The sequence below is a fragment of the Oncorhynchus clarkii genome, chromosome 27 (genome assembly GCF_045791955.1).
Source record: "Oncorhynchus clarkii lewisi isolate Uvic-CL-2024 chromosome 27, UVic_Ocla_1.0, whole genome shotgun sequence".
NCBI lineage: Eukaryota > Metazoa > Chordata > Actinopteri > Salmoniformes > Salmonidae > Oncorhynchus > Oncorhynchus clarkii.
The window spans coordinates 15,925,318-15,939,993 of record NC_092173.1 but is presented as its reverse complement, the minus strand read 5'-3'; the positions used below and the strand labels follow the sequence as shown (position 1 = coordinate 15,939,993).

At 45.0% G+C, this 14,676-nt stretch overlaps 1 protein-coding gene across 1 annotated transcript in view; it reads left to right on the top strand.

Annotated features, from left to right (window-relative positions):
* The window catches only part of LOC139385439 (neurobeachin-like), a 346,644-nt gene that overhangs the window by 123,787 nt on the left and 208,181 nt on the right, over nucleotides 1–14,676 (top strand). The window contains exons 34-37 of the mRNA XM_071130488.1: nucleotides 4,103–4,254; nucleotides 6,860–6,986; nucleotides 7,663–7,776; nucleotides 14,339–14,466. Coding sequence (XP_070986589.1) covers nucleotides 4,103–4,254; nucleotides 6,860–6,986; nucleotides 7,663–7,776; nucleotides 14,339–14,466 — 521 coding nt within the window. The remainder of the gene's footprint in view (nucleotides 1–4,102; nucleotides 4,255–6,859; nucleotides 6,987–7,662; nucleotides 7,777–14,338; nucleotides 14,467–14,676) is intronic.

The window sequence follows — 14,676 nt, the reverse complement described above, 5'->3', positions numbered from 1 at the left end:
TTTGCTCCAGGGGTGCTGTACTACTATGGCTGACCCTGTAAAGCAACACATTTCACTGCACCTATCCGTTGTGTGTGACAATAAAACATCAATTTTTTGAATACGGAGTTGATGTGTTGATGACAAGTACATACGCTTCAAGACAGAAATATAATGTGTGTTGTTAGTCAAGCAGACTCAACACGCCACAGTTTATCCACCAGGTATGTTTAGTTGTCAGGAGCAACATTCATGGTTATACAGTCGCAAGCTAAACATCACTCACATGTTAGACATCTGGTACAGTTCGCTAAGCCCCCATGGGGAGGTGTGTGTGTGTGTGTGTGTGTGTGTGTGTGTGTGTGTGTGTGTGTGTGTGTGTGTGTGTGTGTGTGTGTGTGTGTGTGTGTGTGTGTGTGTGTGTGTGTGTGTGTGTGTGTGTGTGTGTGTGTGTGTGTGTGTGTTTGGAAAGGTCTTGTGTGTGTTGTGTGTTTACATTCCTGCCATAGATAAGAACCCAGTAATCTGTGTTCCGTCCCCGTGGTAACCTGCTGCTGACAGGAGGTCAGGGTTCACATCCCAGAATCCTTATCTTTCTGTCTGGTGAACGTTCTGTACCAAAAAACCCCTGAACCATGTCAAGATTGGTGTTGCTGTTGGTGTGGCTGTCGGAAGGGCCTGTTTGGGGTGTGTGTCACTTGTGATGAAGGTAAAAATGGAGGACAGAAGCGATAAGTAGATGGAGGAGAGAGGAAAGGTGGAGAGGAAGGAGAGATGGAGGAGGAGATGAAGGGTCAGTTGAAGGACTGCAGAGGTCCCCTGGGCCCTGATGACTGATTAAACAGAAGCGGCGTCCCATTTTACCCCTCCCCATCCCTCCTCCCCTCCCATGCCCAAGCCTGTCTCCTCACCACTCACAGCCCTAATATGCCCTGGCAGGCTGAAATGAGTTGCCAGAGCTCTCTGTATTATTTTTGAAATGCTTTCACACACAGTGTCCAGGTCACACATACGACTCCTTCATGCTTTAATGTCATCCAGCCTCAATTTGCTGTGTCTAATTCTTCTCCACCTACCAGCAGAATGAGCTGCTAGGCTGGCTAGGCCTCAGGACGGCTGGGCTGTCAGGCCTGAGGCTGATAGGGACTGACAACATCAAAACAGAGCACAAAGAAAAGGCTCAGAGCGTTGAGAGGAGGGCTGAGTCCCCTGGCCTTTCTGGTTGATAGTCTCTCTGAGGTGGAGTTTTCAATTAGAGACTTCAATACCCAGAACTGGATGACCAGATGGGACCAGTGCATGGCTGATCTGAATGCACCTTTAAATTCCCTTCTTTCCTTTTCTGTCTCTCTCTCTCTCTAGTACAGCTGTCTGACAGTAACAGTGACACAGGGGGATGTTGTCTAGCTCTGTATTTGTGATTAAATTTTTAATGAAGAACTGATTTATTCTGTTTGGTTTTAATTGAACTCATTATGTTAGGAAGTTTAATCTTTTGAATCTATTTCCATAGTATATCTATATGATTGAGGATGTGTGTGTGTGTGTGTATATAAATGTATGTATCCACAGTCATCACCTCCTGTTCATTAATATTTCTTACTAGATTAATCCTCACTTTATTCACAGCAGCCCCTATTAAACACACCCCTGTTAATAAATGATGCCTTAGATAATCTTTGCATCATTCATGAGCACTCAGATAATCAATTATTCATATAAAAGGTTCCTGCTGGATCAACATACAGTATCAGACCGTAACCATGTCACACAGGGATAGCTGCACACATCCTTACCGTAGCTTTTCCCTTTTTTATGTTCAACTCCATCTACAGTGGTGACAGATGTGGGGAATTAGTGCTAATCTGAAGTGTGATGGAACAAGGCATGTGATTGTTCATTCAACCTGTCAGTGTTTTTATTGTTTGTGTTCCTACTCCTATAAATGATTACAAATCAAATCAAATCAAATGTATCGGTCACACACACACACATGGTTAGCAGATGTTAATGCGAGTGTAGCGAAATGCTTGTGCTTCTCGTTCCGACAATGCAGTAATATCCAAGGAGTAATCTAACCTAACAATTCCGCAACTGCTACCTTATACACACAAGTGTAAAGGGATAAAGAATATGTACATAAAGATATATGAATGATGGTATTGAGTACAGTATATACATATGAGACGAGTAATTTAGGGTATGTCAACAAAGTGGCATAGTTTAAAAGTGGCTAGTGATACATGTATTACATAAAGATGCAGTAGATGATATAGAGTACAGTATATACATATACATATGAGATGAGTAATGTAGGGTATGTAAACATTATATTAAGTAGCATTGTTTAAAGTGGCTAGTGATATATTTTACATCATTTCCCATCAATTCCCATTATTAAAGTGGCTGAAGTTGAGTCAGTGTGTTGGCAGCAGCCACTCAATGTTAGTGGTGGCTGTTTAACAGTCTGATGGCCTTGAGATAGAAGCTGTTTTTCAGTCTCTCGGTCCCTGCTTTGATGTACCTGTACTGACCTCGCCTTCTGGATGATAGCGGGGTGAACAGGCAGTGGCTCGGGTGGTTGTTGTCCTTGATGATCTTTATGGCCTTCCTGTGACATCGGGTGGTGTAGGTGTCCTGGAGGGCAGGTAGTTTGCCCCCGGTGATGCGTTGTGCAGACCTCACTACCCTCTGGAGAGCCTTACGGTTGTGGGCGGAGCAGTTGCCGTACCAGGCGGTGATACAGCCCGACAGGATGCTCTATTTGGGCGTTAAGCAAATTGGAGTGGGTCTAGGGTGTCAGGTAGGGTGGAGGTGATATGGTCCTTGACTAGTCTCTCAAAGCACTTCATGATGATGGAAGTGAGTGCTACGGGGCGGTTGTCGTTTAGCTCAGTTACCTTAGCTTTCTTGGGAACAGGGACAATGGTGGCCCTCTTGAAGCATGTGGGAACAGCAGACTGGGATAAGGATTGATTGAATATGTCCGTAAACACACCAGCCAACTGGTCTGCGCATGCTCTGAGGGCGCGGCTGGGGATGCCGTCTGGGCCTGCAGCCCTGCGAGGGTTAACATGTTTAAATGTTTTACTCACGTCGGCTGCAGTGAAGGAGAGTCTGCAGGTTTTGGTTGCGGGCCGTGTCAGTGGCACTGTATTGTCCTCAAAGCGGGCAAAAACGTTATTTAGTCTGCCTGGGAGCAAGACATCCTGGTCCATGACTGGGCTGGTTTTCTTTTTGTAATCCGTGATTGACTGTAGACCCTGCCACATACCTCTTGTGTCTGAGCCGTTGAATTGCGACTAGATAAATAACTCAATATGAACAAGGAATACCTTCAGAGAAAATATTAAATATATAGCTGATTTCCTCAGTGATGTGCTGCTGTCAATGAGATCTCTAGTCTAGACTAAAGCAGCGGTACACAGATGTATTGAATAAATGATGCTGTCACCATCAGTATCTCAGTGATTGTAATATGCAGCATACTTACATGGCCCTGTGTGTGTGTGTGTGTGTGTGTGTGTGTGTGTGTGTGTGTGTGTGTGTGTGTGTGTGTGTGTGTGTGTGTGTGTGTGTGTGTGTGTGTGTGTGTGTGTGTGTGTGTGTGTGTGTGTGTGTGTGTGTGTGTGTTCGCGTGCATGTGTGTCATGCTGTTCATCGGTAGTGAATAACTGATTGCAGTAGATCCCAGTGGTCTGAATGTATGCTCTGTGCTCTCCAAGTGGACCATGGGAAGGTCACAAGTTTGGTCGTCTAAATACCCTGGTTCCATCCCAAATAGCACCCTATTCCCTATATAGTGCACTACTTTTGACCAGGGCTCTTGTCAAAGGTAGTGCACTATATAGGGAATAGAGTGCCATTTGGGATGCACACCCTGCTGGCAGTATTTACTGCCTTCCTCCCTCATGTGATGTATTTTAGTGCCTATAAATGCTTAAGAGGAAACCAAAAGTGTCTTCACACATAGAACTGTCTTTTTATATCCATGTATTTATATCTCTGCTTAATGATTTAATATTTCTCTTAATAACGTAATAGGAGCGTTACTCACTTACTGCAGCTGCTCTCTCTTTCTCTCGCTCTGTGTGTGTGTGTGTGTGTGTGTGTCTCTGTATAGGAGTGTGGTGGTCCCAGTGAAGAAGCCTCCACCAGGCAGTCTGGCTGTGAACACGGTTGGACACGCATCCTCCAGCAGCCTGGCAACAGGCTCCACCCCCAACATCTTTGTTGCAGCCTCCAACACCCCCAAGAGCATGATCAACACCACCGGTAGGCCTACACCCATGGGCCCTGGTCAAATGTAGGGAATAGGGTGCAATTTTGGGACTAAGCCTTCTATTACGTCCCACTTCAACCCCAGTTCCCTAGCCCCTAACACCTAGCCACTTGTGTATACTTGGAAGGAGTGGGTAGATATGAGTAAAACTAGTGACAATTCCACCTAACCTACAGTTGCTGAATAACAGGGAGCTACCACTACCATACCAATATGATTGCTTATCTGATCCTTTCTTGTCTATGAGGTGCCTAGGGGCTAGTGAGTAAAGGGTAGGGGCTAGGAGTAAGGGCTTGGTTTAGGGGGTAGGGTATAGGTGTAGGGGTAAAGGGACCGTGGTTGATTTAAGATTCAGCCTGACATACAAGCCCTCTGAATGATGGTAAACAGGGACTCAGACCCACGAGGTTACTAATAACACTACTAATGTGTTCGGCCGGTAATGTGGTTTATTTCCAGGGAACTGTTGCTAGTTGGAGTTCGTTAGTATTTAATTTGAGTAATTACTGCAGATTTTAATAACCCAGTGGGTCTGGAATGTGTCCTTTGAAGCCAGTCCAGGAATAGAAGCAGAATTTGCGTCCAAAATGGCTCCCTATGTAGTGCACTACTTTTGACCAAGGCCCATAGGGATCAAAAGTGGTGCACTATCTAAAGAATAGGGTGTCATTTGGGACGCATCCAATTTGTTTGCCGGCTGGATAACTGAGGTTTAATAATGGAGTGTAGAAACTCATACTGAGCACCAGAGGGCACTCACTCTCTACTGCTCTACATGACCATGCTTCCTATACAGTACTATGACCCACTGCTGTGTAGTGGTTCAGACCAAAATACTATAGTTTAGTAGTAGTTGTAGTGCATTGTGCGTCCCAAATGGCACCCTATTCCATACATAGTGCACTACTATAGGGAATACAGGAGTAGGCCTGGACAAAAGTAGTGCACTAAACAAGGAATAGCGTTCCATTTGACTGTCCTCTCTCCTAAGGCCCTGCTCTCTGCTGTTGAGCCAAGGGTCCCATGATGCAGCAGGCTTCTGAAAGAAGCCACTTAATACAGAGATCATTAGAGCTGCAACACCTATTAAATGTTCCTATCCCCTCAGCAGGAATGTGAGAAATGTGACAGAGTCAAAGTGTGCTTTCAGCTAAAGCTAGCCCAGGGTCTCTCCTTCTCCCCCTTCGCTCTCTTTCGCTCCGTCTTTTTCCATCTATCATCCTTCTCTCCCACCCCCTCTTTCTCCCCCCTCCCTCTCTTTCTCCCCCTCCCTCCTTCTCTGTCATCCCCTCCTCCCCTCCCTCCCTCTCTATCTCTCTCCCCCTCCCTCCTTCTCTCTCACCCCCTCTCCCCCTCCCTCTCTATCTCTCTCAACCTCCCTCCTTCTCTCTCAAGCCCCTATTTCTCCCACTCTCTTTTTCTCTCTCCCTCATTCCCTCAGACTCCACGATTTCTGTTCTGGAGATGTTCTTTGGCAACTTGACCCATGAACTCAAGGACATGCATGTGATACCTGGAACGATGATGGATGGAAAACATCTTAATCGTATCATATTAAACATGTAACCCAATATTGGACTGAGTGATAATAACTAAAATGATTAACAATAAATTCTACAGATACACCGCTTAAGAACAACCAATTATAGTGAATTGGACATTAGACATTCATATACTTACAATGGTCCGAGGCGGATGTCATTCCTATAGGTCGTCCCTGTAACTGAAACAGACCTTGGGTAGATAATATACAGCATAGTCGTATACTGTATATTTCTATACTTGGGTATATAATGGAGTTGAATACTGTATAGTTGTATACTAGGGAATACAGAGTTGAGTTGTATAGTGTATAGTTGTATACCTGGGTATATAATGGAGTTGTATAGTTGTATTCTTGGGTACATAATGGAGTATACTGTATATTTCTATAGTTTTGTATATAATTGAGTTGTATACTGTGGTATATAATATAGTTGTATAGTTGTATACTTGGGTGTATAATGGAGTTAGTTGTATACTGTATACACTACCGGTCAAACGTTTTAGAACACCTAATCATTCTTTATTTGTACTATTTCCTACATTGTAGAATAATAGTGAAGACATCAAAACTATGAAATAACACATATGGAATCATGTAGAAACCAAAAAAGTGATTTTACATTCTTCAAAGTAGCCACCTTTTGCCTTGATGACAGATTTGCACACTCTTGGTATTCTCTCAACCAGCTTCATGAGGTAGTCACCTGGAATGCCTTTCAATTAACAAGGTGTGCCTTGTTAAAAGTTCATTTGTGGAATGTATTTCCTTCTTAATGTGTTTGAACACTTTTTTGGTTACTACATGATTCCATATGTGTCATTTCATAGTTTGATGTTTTCACTATTATTCTACAATGTAGAAAATAGTAAAAATAAAGAAAAACCCTTGAAAGAGTAGGTGTTCTAAAACTTTTGACCGGTATTGTATTTCTATACTCAGGTATATAATGGAGTTAGTGTATAGTTGTATACTTGGTTACATAATAGAGTTGTATACTTCTGCTCCCATACTTCTCCCAGTGTGACGTTGGTTGGTGTGTTTGTTCCCTGCAGGAGCTACAGACTCGGCCTCCTCTTCCTCCACCTCCTCCTCATCCTTCGTCAACGGGGCCACCAGTAAGAACCTGCCCGCTGTCCAGCCGGTGGCGCCCATGCCTGAAGACACAGTGGAAAACATGAGGTAGGGTCAGCGTGTGACAGTACTGTGTGTGTGTAGTAGGCGGATTATGCATTTCAGTGCTACAGACATATTCACCATATATCACCTGGAGCCACTGAACAGTGCATGTCTTTCTCTATCAGCATGTAACCACTGCCTGTGGTGTTGTGTGAATGGTAATTCAGAGAAAATGTTGTGTGTGTGTGTAGCGTTAAGGTGTGTGTGGATGCTGTTGTGACCTTGACTCCTCATCCCCACCTTCTGTAAGTGTTTGTGACAGACATCTCTAGTGCTGCAGAGAGCCTGAGTACCTCTGTCTCCCAGTCCCACTGCCTCAACACATGCTCACAAACAAACACACATTCACACACACTCTCACTCTCTCTCCCTCCTGTCCCCCTCTAAAGGAATTGCAAATCAGTTGCCATGGCAGTAACCAACATCACTTACCGTAACTGTGGAGTCAATGATGGAAGTGGCAAGTTGCAGAGCTGTATGTGTGTGTGTGTGTCTCTCATGGTTGCAGAGATGTGTGTGATCATACCAAACTCTAATTTCAGTCCAGTCAGACGGACATGTAGCTTGTTGAATAGACAATAGACATATGGCCTCTGGTCAGAAGTAGTGCACTATAAAAGGAATAGGGTGCCATTTGGGACTCAGTCCTAGTGACTGCTGCAATCTCTGTGTATTTCAGTGCGTTGCTATGTGAGGTGGACCAGGATCTGAGAGTCTTTAGTTGGTCCCTGCCGGGGGGCCACACAGAGACAGAGACAGAGATGGCCCCCAGAGGTGCAGGCCAGTGTCATAGGCAAGCACTGTTTAACATCACTCACACAGGTGTCACTGTCTCACTGATGCACTCATCCCTTCACCTTCGTATTCTTCCCAGGAGGCCAAGGGGCAGAACACACTCTGCTGCTATTCCCTCCTAGGCCAATCCTCTCTCTCTCTCGCTCTTTTTTTCTCTCCTGCTCTCTCTCTCGCTTTTTGTCTGTCTCTGTATGTTTCTATGCTGGTGGACGGGCTACAGGCTCACGGCAGTATGTCTCTGCTTTTAGATGCTTCCTGTAGGTTGCATGCCCCCTCCTTCCCAGTCTGTAGATAGATACTACTAGACACTAAGCTGTAGAGGTCTTCTCGGGTCCAAAATGTTGGACCTGGACCCGAACGGACCCGAGAACAATCAGACCCGGAAATGAACAGACCCAATCATTTTTTAAAGCAGGACCCGGACCCGTAACCCGAACCTGAATTGACCCGACAACCCGACCTATACCCAACCTGTACCCTAATGGGTCCATGTCTAGTAGACCAGACCTGATTTGGACCTGAGTGACAAAAAAAACATGTTTATCAACCAAGTTGCTCTTATGGTTAAGTTGCTCTTATAGGTCTTCATATGTTGGCTAGGCCTTCTATAAGTCAATAAATTCACCTTATTAGAGTAAAATAAATATGCTATGGCCATGGTCGGGTCCATTTGTGTCCACTAGGGTTTATCAGCTGTAATTGCATAGACCCGACACCTGATGACAATAAAACTGGACCCAACCCAGAGGGAAAAGTTGACATTTTGGACCCGCTCAGGTCCCGGGTCGGGTCTTGTGTATTCGGGTTTGGTTGGACTCGTGAAGAACTTTACTAGGCTGTGTGACACTATCTGGGCTCTAAACGGTGACACCGACACCAGTGCAACTAAAAGAAAATCCACCAAAAAATGCAGTACCTAACAATATTTAGCTGCAACACTCATCTCAACACTGCTCAAACAAGACAGGCTGCCACCTGCCGCTGCTTTCTTCCAGTTCTAGGGCCACACACACAGTTCCTCTATTCTATTTATTCTCTCAGTATGCTGTCAATTCATGCACTATTCTTCCTGAACAAGAACGATGCTACGTTCCATGTAGCTTCTTAATATAAATCCACATTTTTCCTATTTTACTATTAGTTTGTGGATATTGTTCTTTGCAGAACTTGAGTTAGTTAGTCTAAGGAAGCTGGCATGTGCCTAAAATAATGCTAATCGTTAATGCTACTCGCTAACTAGCTAGCTAAACGCTATTTAGCTAAATGCACTAGCCAGGGCAAAGCAAATGTTAGCTCTAATACAGGTTGCTAGCAGTGGTGTAGACCAGCATGTTGTTTGTCTAAATGCAACATCTATTCAAATGTGATTAGAGTCCCCTGAGAAACACTGGCCAACATTTTGGTTCCTAGCCTATCATAACTCCTACGTGGCTTTTTCATTTGTTGTCATTCCAAACAACACCAACCATAGAATTAGAATAATCATTGTATTTCTATGATTCCAACAGTGCTGTGTTCCAACAGTTCACCCAAGTGTTGTGATATCTTTTCTTAATTAAGAGCACTAGTGCTACCAATGAAATGGTTTACTTTAGAGCCCTTGACTTAGTGTTCTGCTAGGCGGCGCTCCTAGTGGCCGGGGACTTTAACCTCCCTGGCATATGTGGGACGCTAGCATCCCACCTGGCCAAAAGCCAGTGAAAATGCAGAACGCCAAATTCAAATAAATTACTATAAAAATCAAAACTTTCATGAAATCACACATGTAAAAAACCAAATAAAAAATAAAAAGGCTTTTCGGCGAAAGCAAACGATGCTATTATCTGAGGGTAGCACCTCCGTAAACAAAGAGAGAAAACATATTTCAACCCTGCAGGCGCGACACAAAAGGCAGAAATAAAAATATAAATCATGCCTTACCTTTGACGAGCTTCTTTTATTGGCACTCCAATATGTCCCATAAACATCACAAATGGTCCTTTTGTTCGATGAATTCTGTCGATATATATCCAAAATGTCCATTTATTTGCCGATTTTGATCCAGAAAAACACCGGTTCCAACTTGCTCAACGTGACTACAAAATATCTCAAAAGTTACCTGTAAACTTTGACAAAACATTTCAAACTACTTTTGTAATACAACTTTAGGTATTTTTTTAAAGTAAAGAATCGATCAAATTGAAGACGGGATGATCTGTGTTCAATACAGGAAGAAAACAAACTGACGCTACCTTTCTGGTCACGCGCCTCTATCTAACAGTACACGTTTTGAACAGGGCTACTTCTTCATTACACAAAGGAAAAACCTCAACCAATTTGTAAAGACTGGTGACATCCAGTGGAAGCGGTAGGAACTGCAAGAAGGTCCCTTAGAAATCTGGATTCCCAACGAAAACATTGAAAAGAGAGTGACCTCAAAAAAAAAATCTGAATGGTTTTTCCTCGGGTTTCGCCTGCTACATAAGTAGCAGACATGTTTCAAAATGTTTTAGAAACGTCAGAGTGTTTTCTATCCAAATCGACTAATAATATGCATATCTTAACTTCTGGGGATGAGTAGCAGGCAGTTGAATTTGGGCATGCATTTCATCCGGACGTGAAAATACTGCCCCCTGTCACCAAGAAGTTAATGCAGGGAAACTTAAATAAATTTTGCCTAATTTCTATCAGCATATTAAATCTGCAACCAGAGGGAAACAATTATAGATGACCTTTACTCCACACACAGAGACGCATACAAAGCTCTCCCTTGCCCTCCATTTGGCAAATCTGACCTGCTTACAAGCAAAAATTAAAGCAGGAAGCACCAGTGACTCGTTCTATAATAAAGTGGTCAGATGAAGCAGATGCTAAGCTACAGGACTGTTTTGCTAGCACAGACTGGAATATGTTCCGGGATTTTTCCGATGGCATTGAGGAGTACACCACATCAGTCACTGGGTTTATCATTAAGTGCAGCAAGGATGTTGCCCCAACAGTGACTGTACGTACCTACCCCAACCAGAAACCATGGATTACAGGCAACATTCACACTGAGCTAAAGGGTAGAGCTGCTGCTTTCAAGGAGCGGGACTCTAACCCGGAAGCTTATAAGAAATCCTGCTATGCCATCCGACGAACCATCAAACAGGAAAAGCGTCAATACAGGACTAAGATCGAATCGTACTACACTGGCTCCAACGCTCGTTGGATGTGGCAGGGCTTGCAAACTATTACAGACTATAAAGGGAAGCACAGCCGAGAGCTGCCCACTGACACGAGCTAAATAACTAATAACTTCTACGCTCGCTTCGAGGCAAGTAACAATGACACATGCATGAGAGCATCAGCTGTTCCAGACGACTGTGTGATCACGCTCTCCACAGCCGATTTGAGTAAGACCCTTTAAACAGGTCAACATTCACAAATCCGCAGGGCCAGGCAGATTACCAGGACGTGTTCTCCCGAGCATGCGCTGACCAACTGGCAAATGTCTTCACTGACATTTTCAACCTCTCCCTGACTGAGTCTGTAATACCGATATGTTTCAAGCAGACCACCATAGTCCCTGTGCCCAAGGACACTAAGGTAACCTGCCTAAATTACTACTTACCCGTAGCACTCACATCTGTAGCCATGAAATGCTTTTGAGACTGAAAAGATTTTGCATGGGTCCTCAGATCCTCAAAAGGTTTTACAGTTGCACCATCGAGAGCATCCTGACGGGTTGCATCACTGCCTGGTATGGCAACTGCTCGGCCTCTGACCGCAAGGCACTACAGAGGATAATGCGTACGGCCCAGTACATCACCAGGGATTCCTGCCATCCAGGACATCTATGCCAGGCGGTGTCAGAGGAAGGCCTTACAAATTGCCAAATTGCCACCCTAGTCATAGTCTGTTCTCTCTGCTACCGCACGGCAAGCGGTACCGGATCGCCAAGTCTACAGTAGGTCCAAGAGGCCTCTAAACAGCTTCTATCCCCAAGCCATAAGACTTCTGAACAGCTAATCAAATGACTAACCAGATTATTTGCAATGCACCCCCCCCCCCCACACTTCTACTCCGCTGCTAGTCTTATTATCTATGCATAGCCATTTTAAAAACTCTACCTACATGAATATATTACCTCAATTGCCTCGACACCGATGCCCCCACACATTGACTCTGTACCGGTACCCCATGTATATAAACTCAGCCCCCCCCAAAAAGTAATTTTTTCAGGACCCTGTCTTTCAAAGATAATTCACAGATCTTCATTGTAAAGGGTTTAAACACTGTTTCCCATGCTTGTTCAATGAACCATAAACAATTAATGAACATGCACCTGTGGAACGGTCGTTAAGACACTAACAGCTTACAGACGGTAAGCAATTAAGGTCACAGTTATGAAAACTTAGGACACTAAAGAGGCGGTTCTACTGACTCTGAAAAATCAAATCAAATCAAATCACATTTATTTATATAGCCCTTCGTACATCAGCTGATATCTCAAAGTGCTGTACAGAAACCCAGCCTAAAACCCCAAACAGCAAGCAATGCAGGTGTAGAAGCACGGTGGCTAGGAAAAACTCCCTAGAATGGCCAAAACCTAGGAAGAAACCTAGAAAGGAACCAGGCTATGTGGGGTGGCCAGTCCTCTTCTGGCTGTGCCGGGTGGAGATTATAACAGAACATGGCCAAGATGTTCAAATGTTCATAAATGACCAGCATGGTCGAATAATAATAAGGCAGAACAGTTGAAACTGGAGCAGCAGCACGGCCAGGTGGACTGGGGACAGCAAGGAGTCATCATGTCAGGTAGTCCTGGGGCATGGTCCTAGGGCTCAGGTCCTCCGAGAGAGAGAAAGAAAGAGAGAAGGAGAGAATTAGAGAACGCACACTTAGATTCACACAGGACACCGAATAGGACAGGAGAAGTACTCCAGATATAACAAACTGACCCTAGCCCCCCGACACATAAACTACTGCAGCATAAATACTGGAGGCTGAGACAGGAGGGGTCAGGAGACACCAAAAGAAAGATGCCCAGGGTCCCTGCTCATCTGTGTGAACGGACGGGCCTTACGCATGCTGCAGGAAGGCATGAGGACTGAAGATGTGGCCAGGGCAATAAATTGCAATATCTGTACTGTGAGACATCTAAGAGCTACAGGGAGCTACAGGGAGCTAGGACGGACAGCTGATTGACCTCACAGTAGCAGACCACATGTAACAACACCTGCACAGGATCGGTACATCCGAACATCACACCTGCGGGACAGGTACAGGATGGCAACAACAACTGCCTGAGTTACACCAGGAATGCACAATCCCTCCATCAGTGCTCAGACTGTCCGCAATAGGCTGAGAGACTGAGGGCTTGTAGGCCTGTTGTACGGCAGGTCCTCACCAGACATCACCGTCAACAACGTTGCCTATGGGCACAAACCCATCGTCGCTGGACCAGACAGGACTGGCAAAAAGTGCTCTTCACGGATGAGTCGTGGTTTTGTCTCACCAGGGGTGATAGCCGGATTCGCGTTTATCGTCGAAGGAGTGAGCGTTACGATTTGAGCGGGATCGATTTGGAGTTGGAGGGTCCGTCATGGTCTGGGGCGGTGTGTCACAGCATCATATACTGAGCTTGTTGTTATTGCAGGCAATCTCAAAGTTGTGTGTTACAGGGAAGACATCCTCCTTCCTCCTGTGGTACCCTTCCTACAGGCTCATCCTGACAATACCCTCCAGCATGACAATGCCACCAGCCATACTGCTCGTTCTGTGTGTGATTTCCTGCAAGACAGGAATGTCAGTGTTCTGCCATGGCCAGCGAAGAGCCCGGATCTCAATCCCATTGAGCACGTCTGGGACCTGTTGGATCGGAGGGTGAGGGCTAGGGCCATTCCCCCCAGAAAAGTCTGGGAACTTGCAGGTGCCTTGGTGGAAGAGTGGGGTAACATCTCACAGCAAGGACTGGCATATCTGGTTCAGTCCATGAGGAGGAGATGCACTGCAGTACTTAATGCAGCTGGTGGCCACACCAGATACTGACTGTTACTTTTGATTTTGACCCCTCCTTTGTTCAGGGACACATTATTCTGTTTCTGTTAGTCACATGTCTGTGGAACTTGTCCAGTTTATGTCTCAGTTGTTGAGTCTTGTTATGTTCATACAAGTATTTCCACATGTTAAGTGATAAACGCAGTTGACAGTGAGAGGACGTTTCTTTTTCCGCTGAGTTTAGCTCCTTATTTACTGTTGCTCTTTAATTATTTGTTATTCTTATCTCTTACTTTTTGGGGGGGTATTCTCTTTAAACTGCATTGTTGGTTAAGGGCTTGTAAGTTAGCTTTTCACTGTAAGGTATATTACACCTGATGTATTCGGCGCATGTGACAAATAGCATTTGATTTGATTTGAAAGGATGTTCTAACTCTCATGTACTAACCCAGGTGGAGGGCTCTACTCTGCTCTGCTCACAGCTCAACCCTAGCCAACCTTATTCTCATCTGTTTGCTGTTGTCTTTCTCCTCTCTGTCTCTTCCACTCTGTCATCCTCTCTCTCTCCCTCTCTCTCTCCCTGCTCTGTTGTCACACAGTATCACTACTAAGTTGGAGCGTGCGCTGGAGAAGGTGGCCCCCCTGCTCAGGGAGATCTTTGTGGACTTTGCACCATTCCTCTCTAGGACCCTGTTGGGAAGCCATGGTCAGGAGCTGCTCATAGAAGGTATAGGTGTTGTATAGTGTCTCTGTGTGTCCCTCTGTCTATCCCTTAGTATGTCTGTCTTCTTCTGTCCCTCTGTCTGTCAACTGGCTGCTGTGTCACTGCTGGATGTCTAGTAATGTAGCCCGAGAGGGCTACCACGCACACACACACACATGCACTCACACAGGCACTCACACACACACAGGCACACACACACACAGGCACACACAC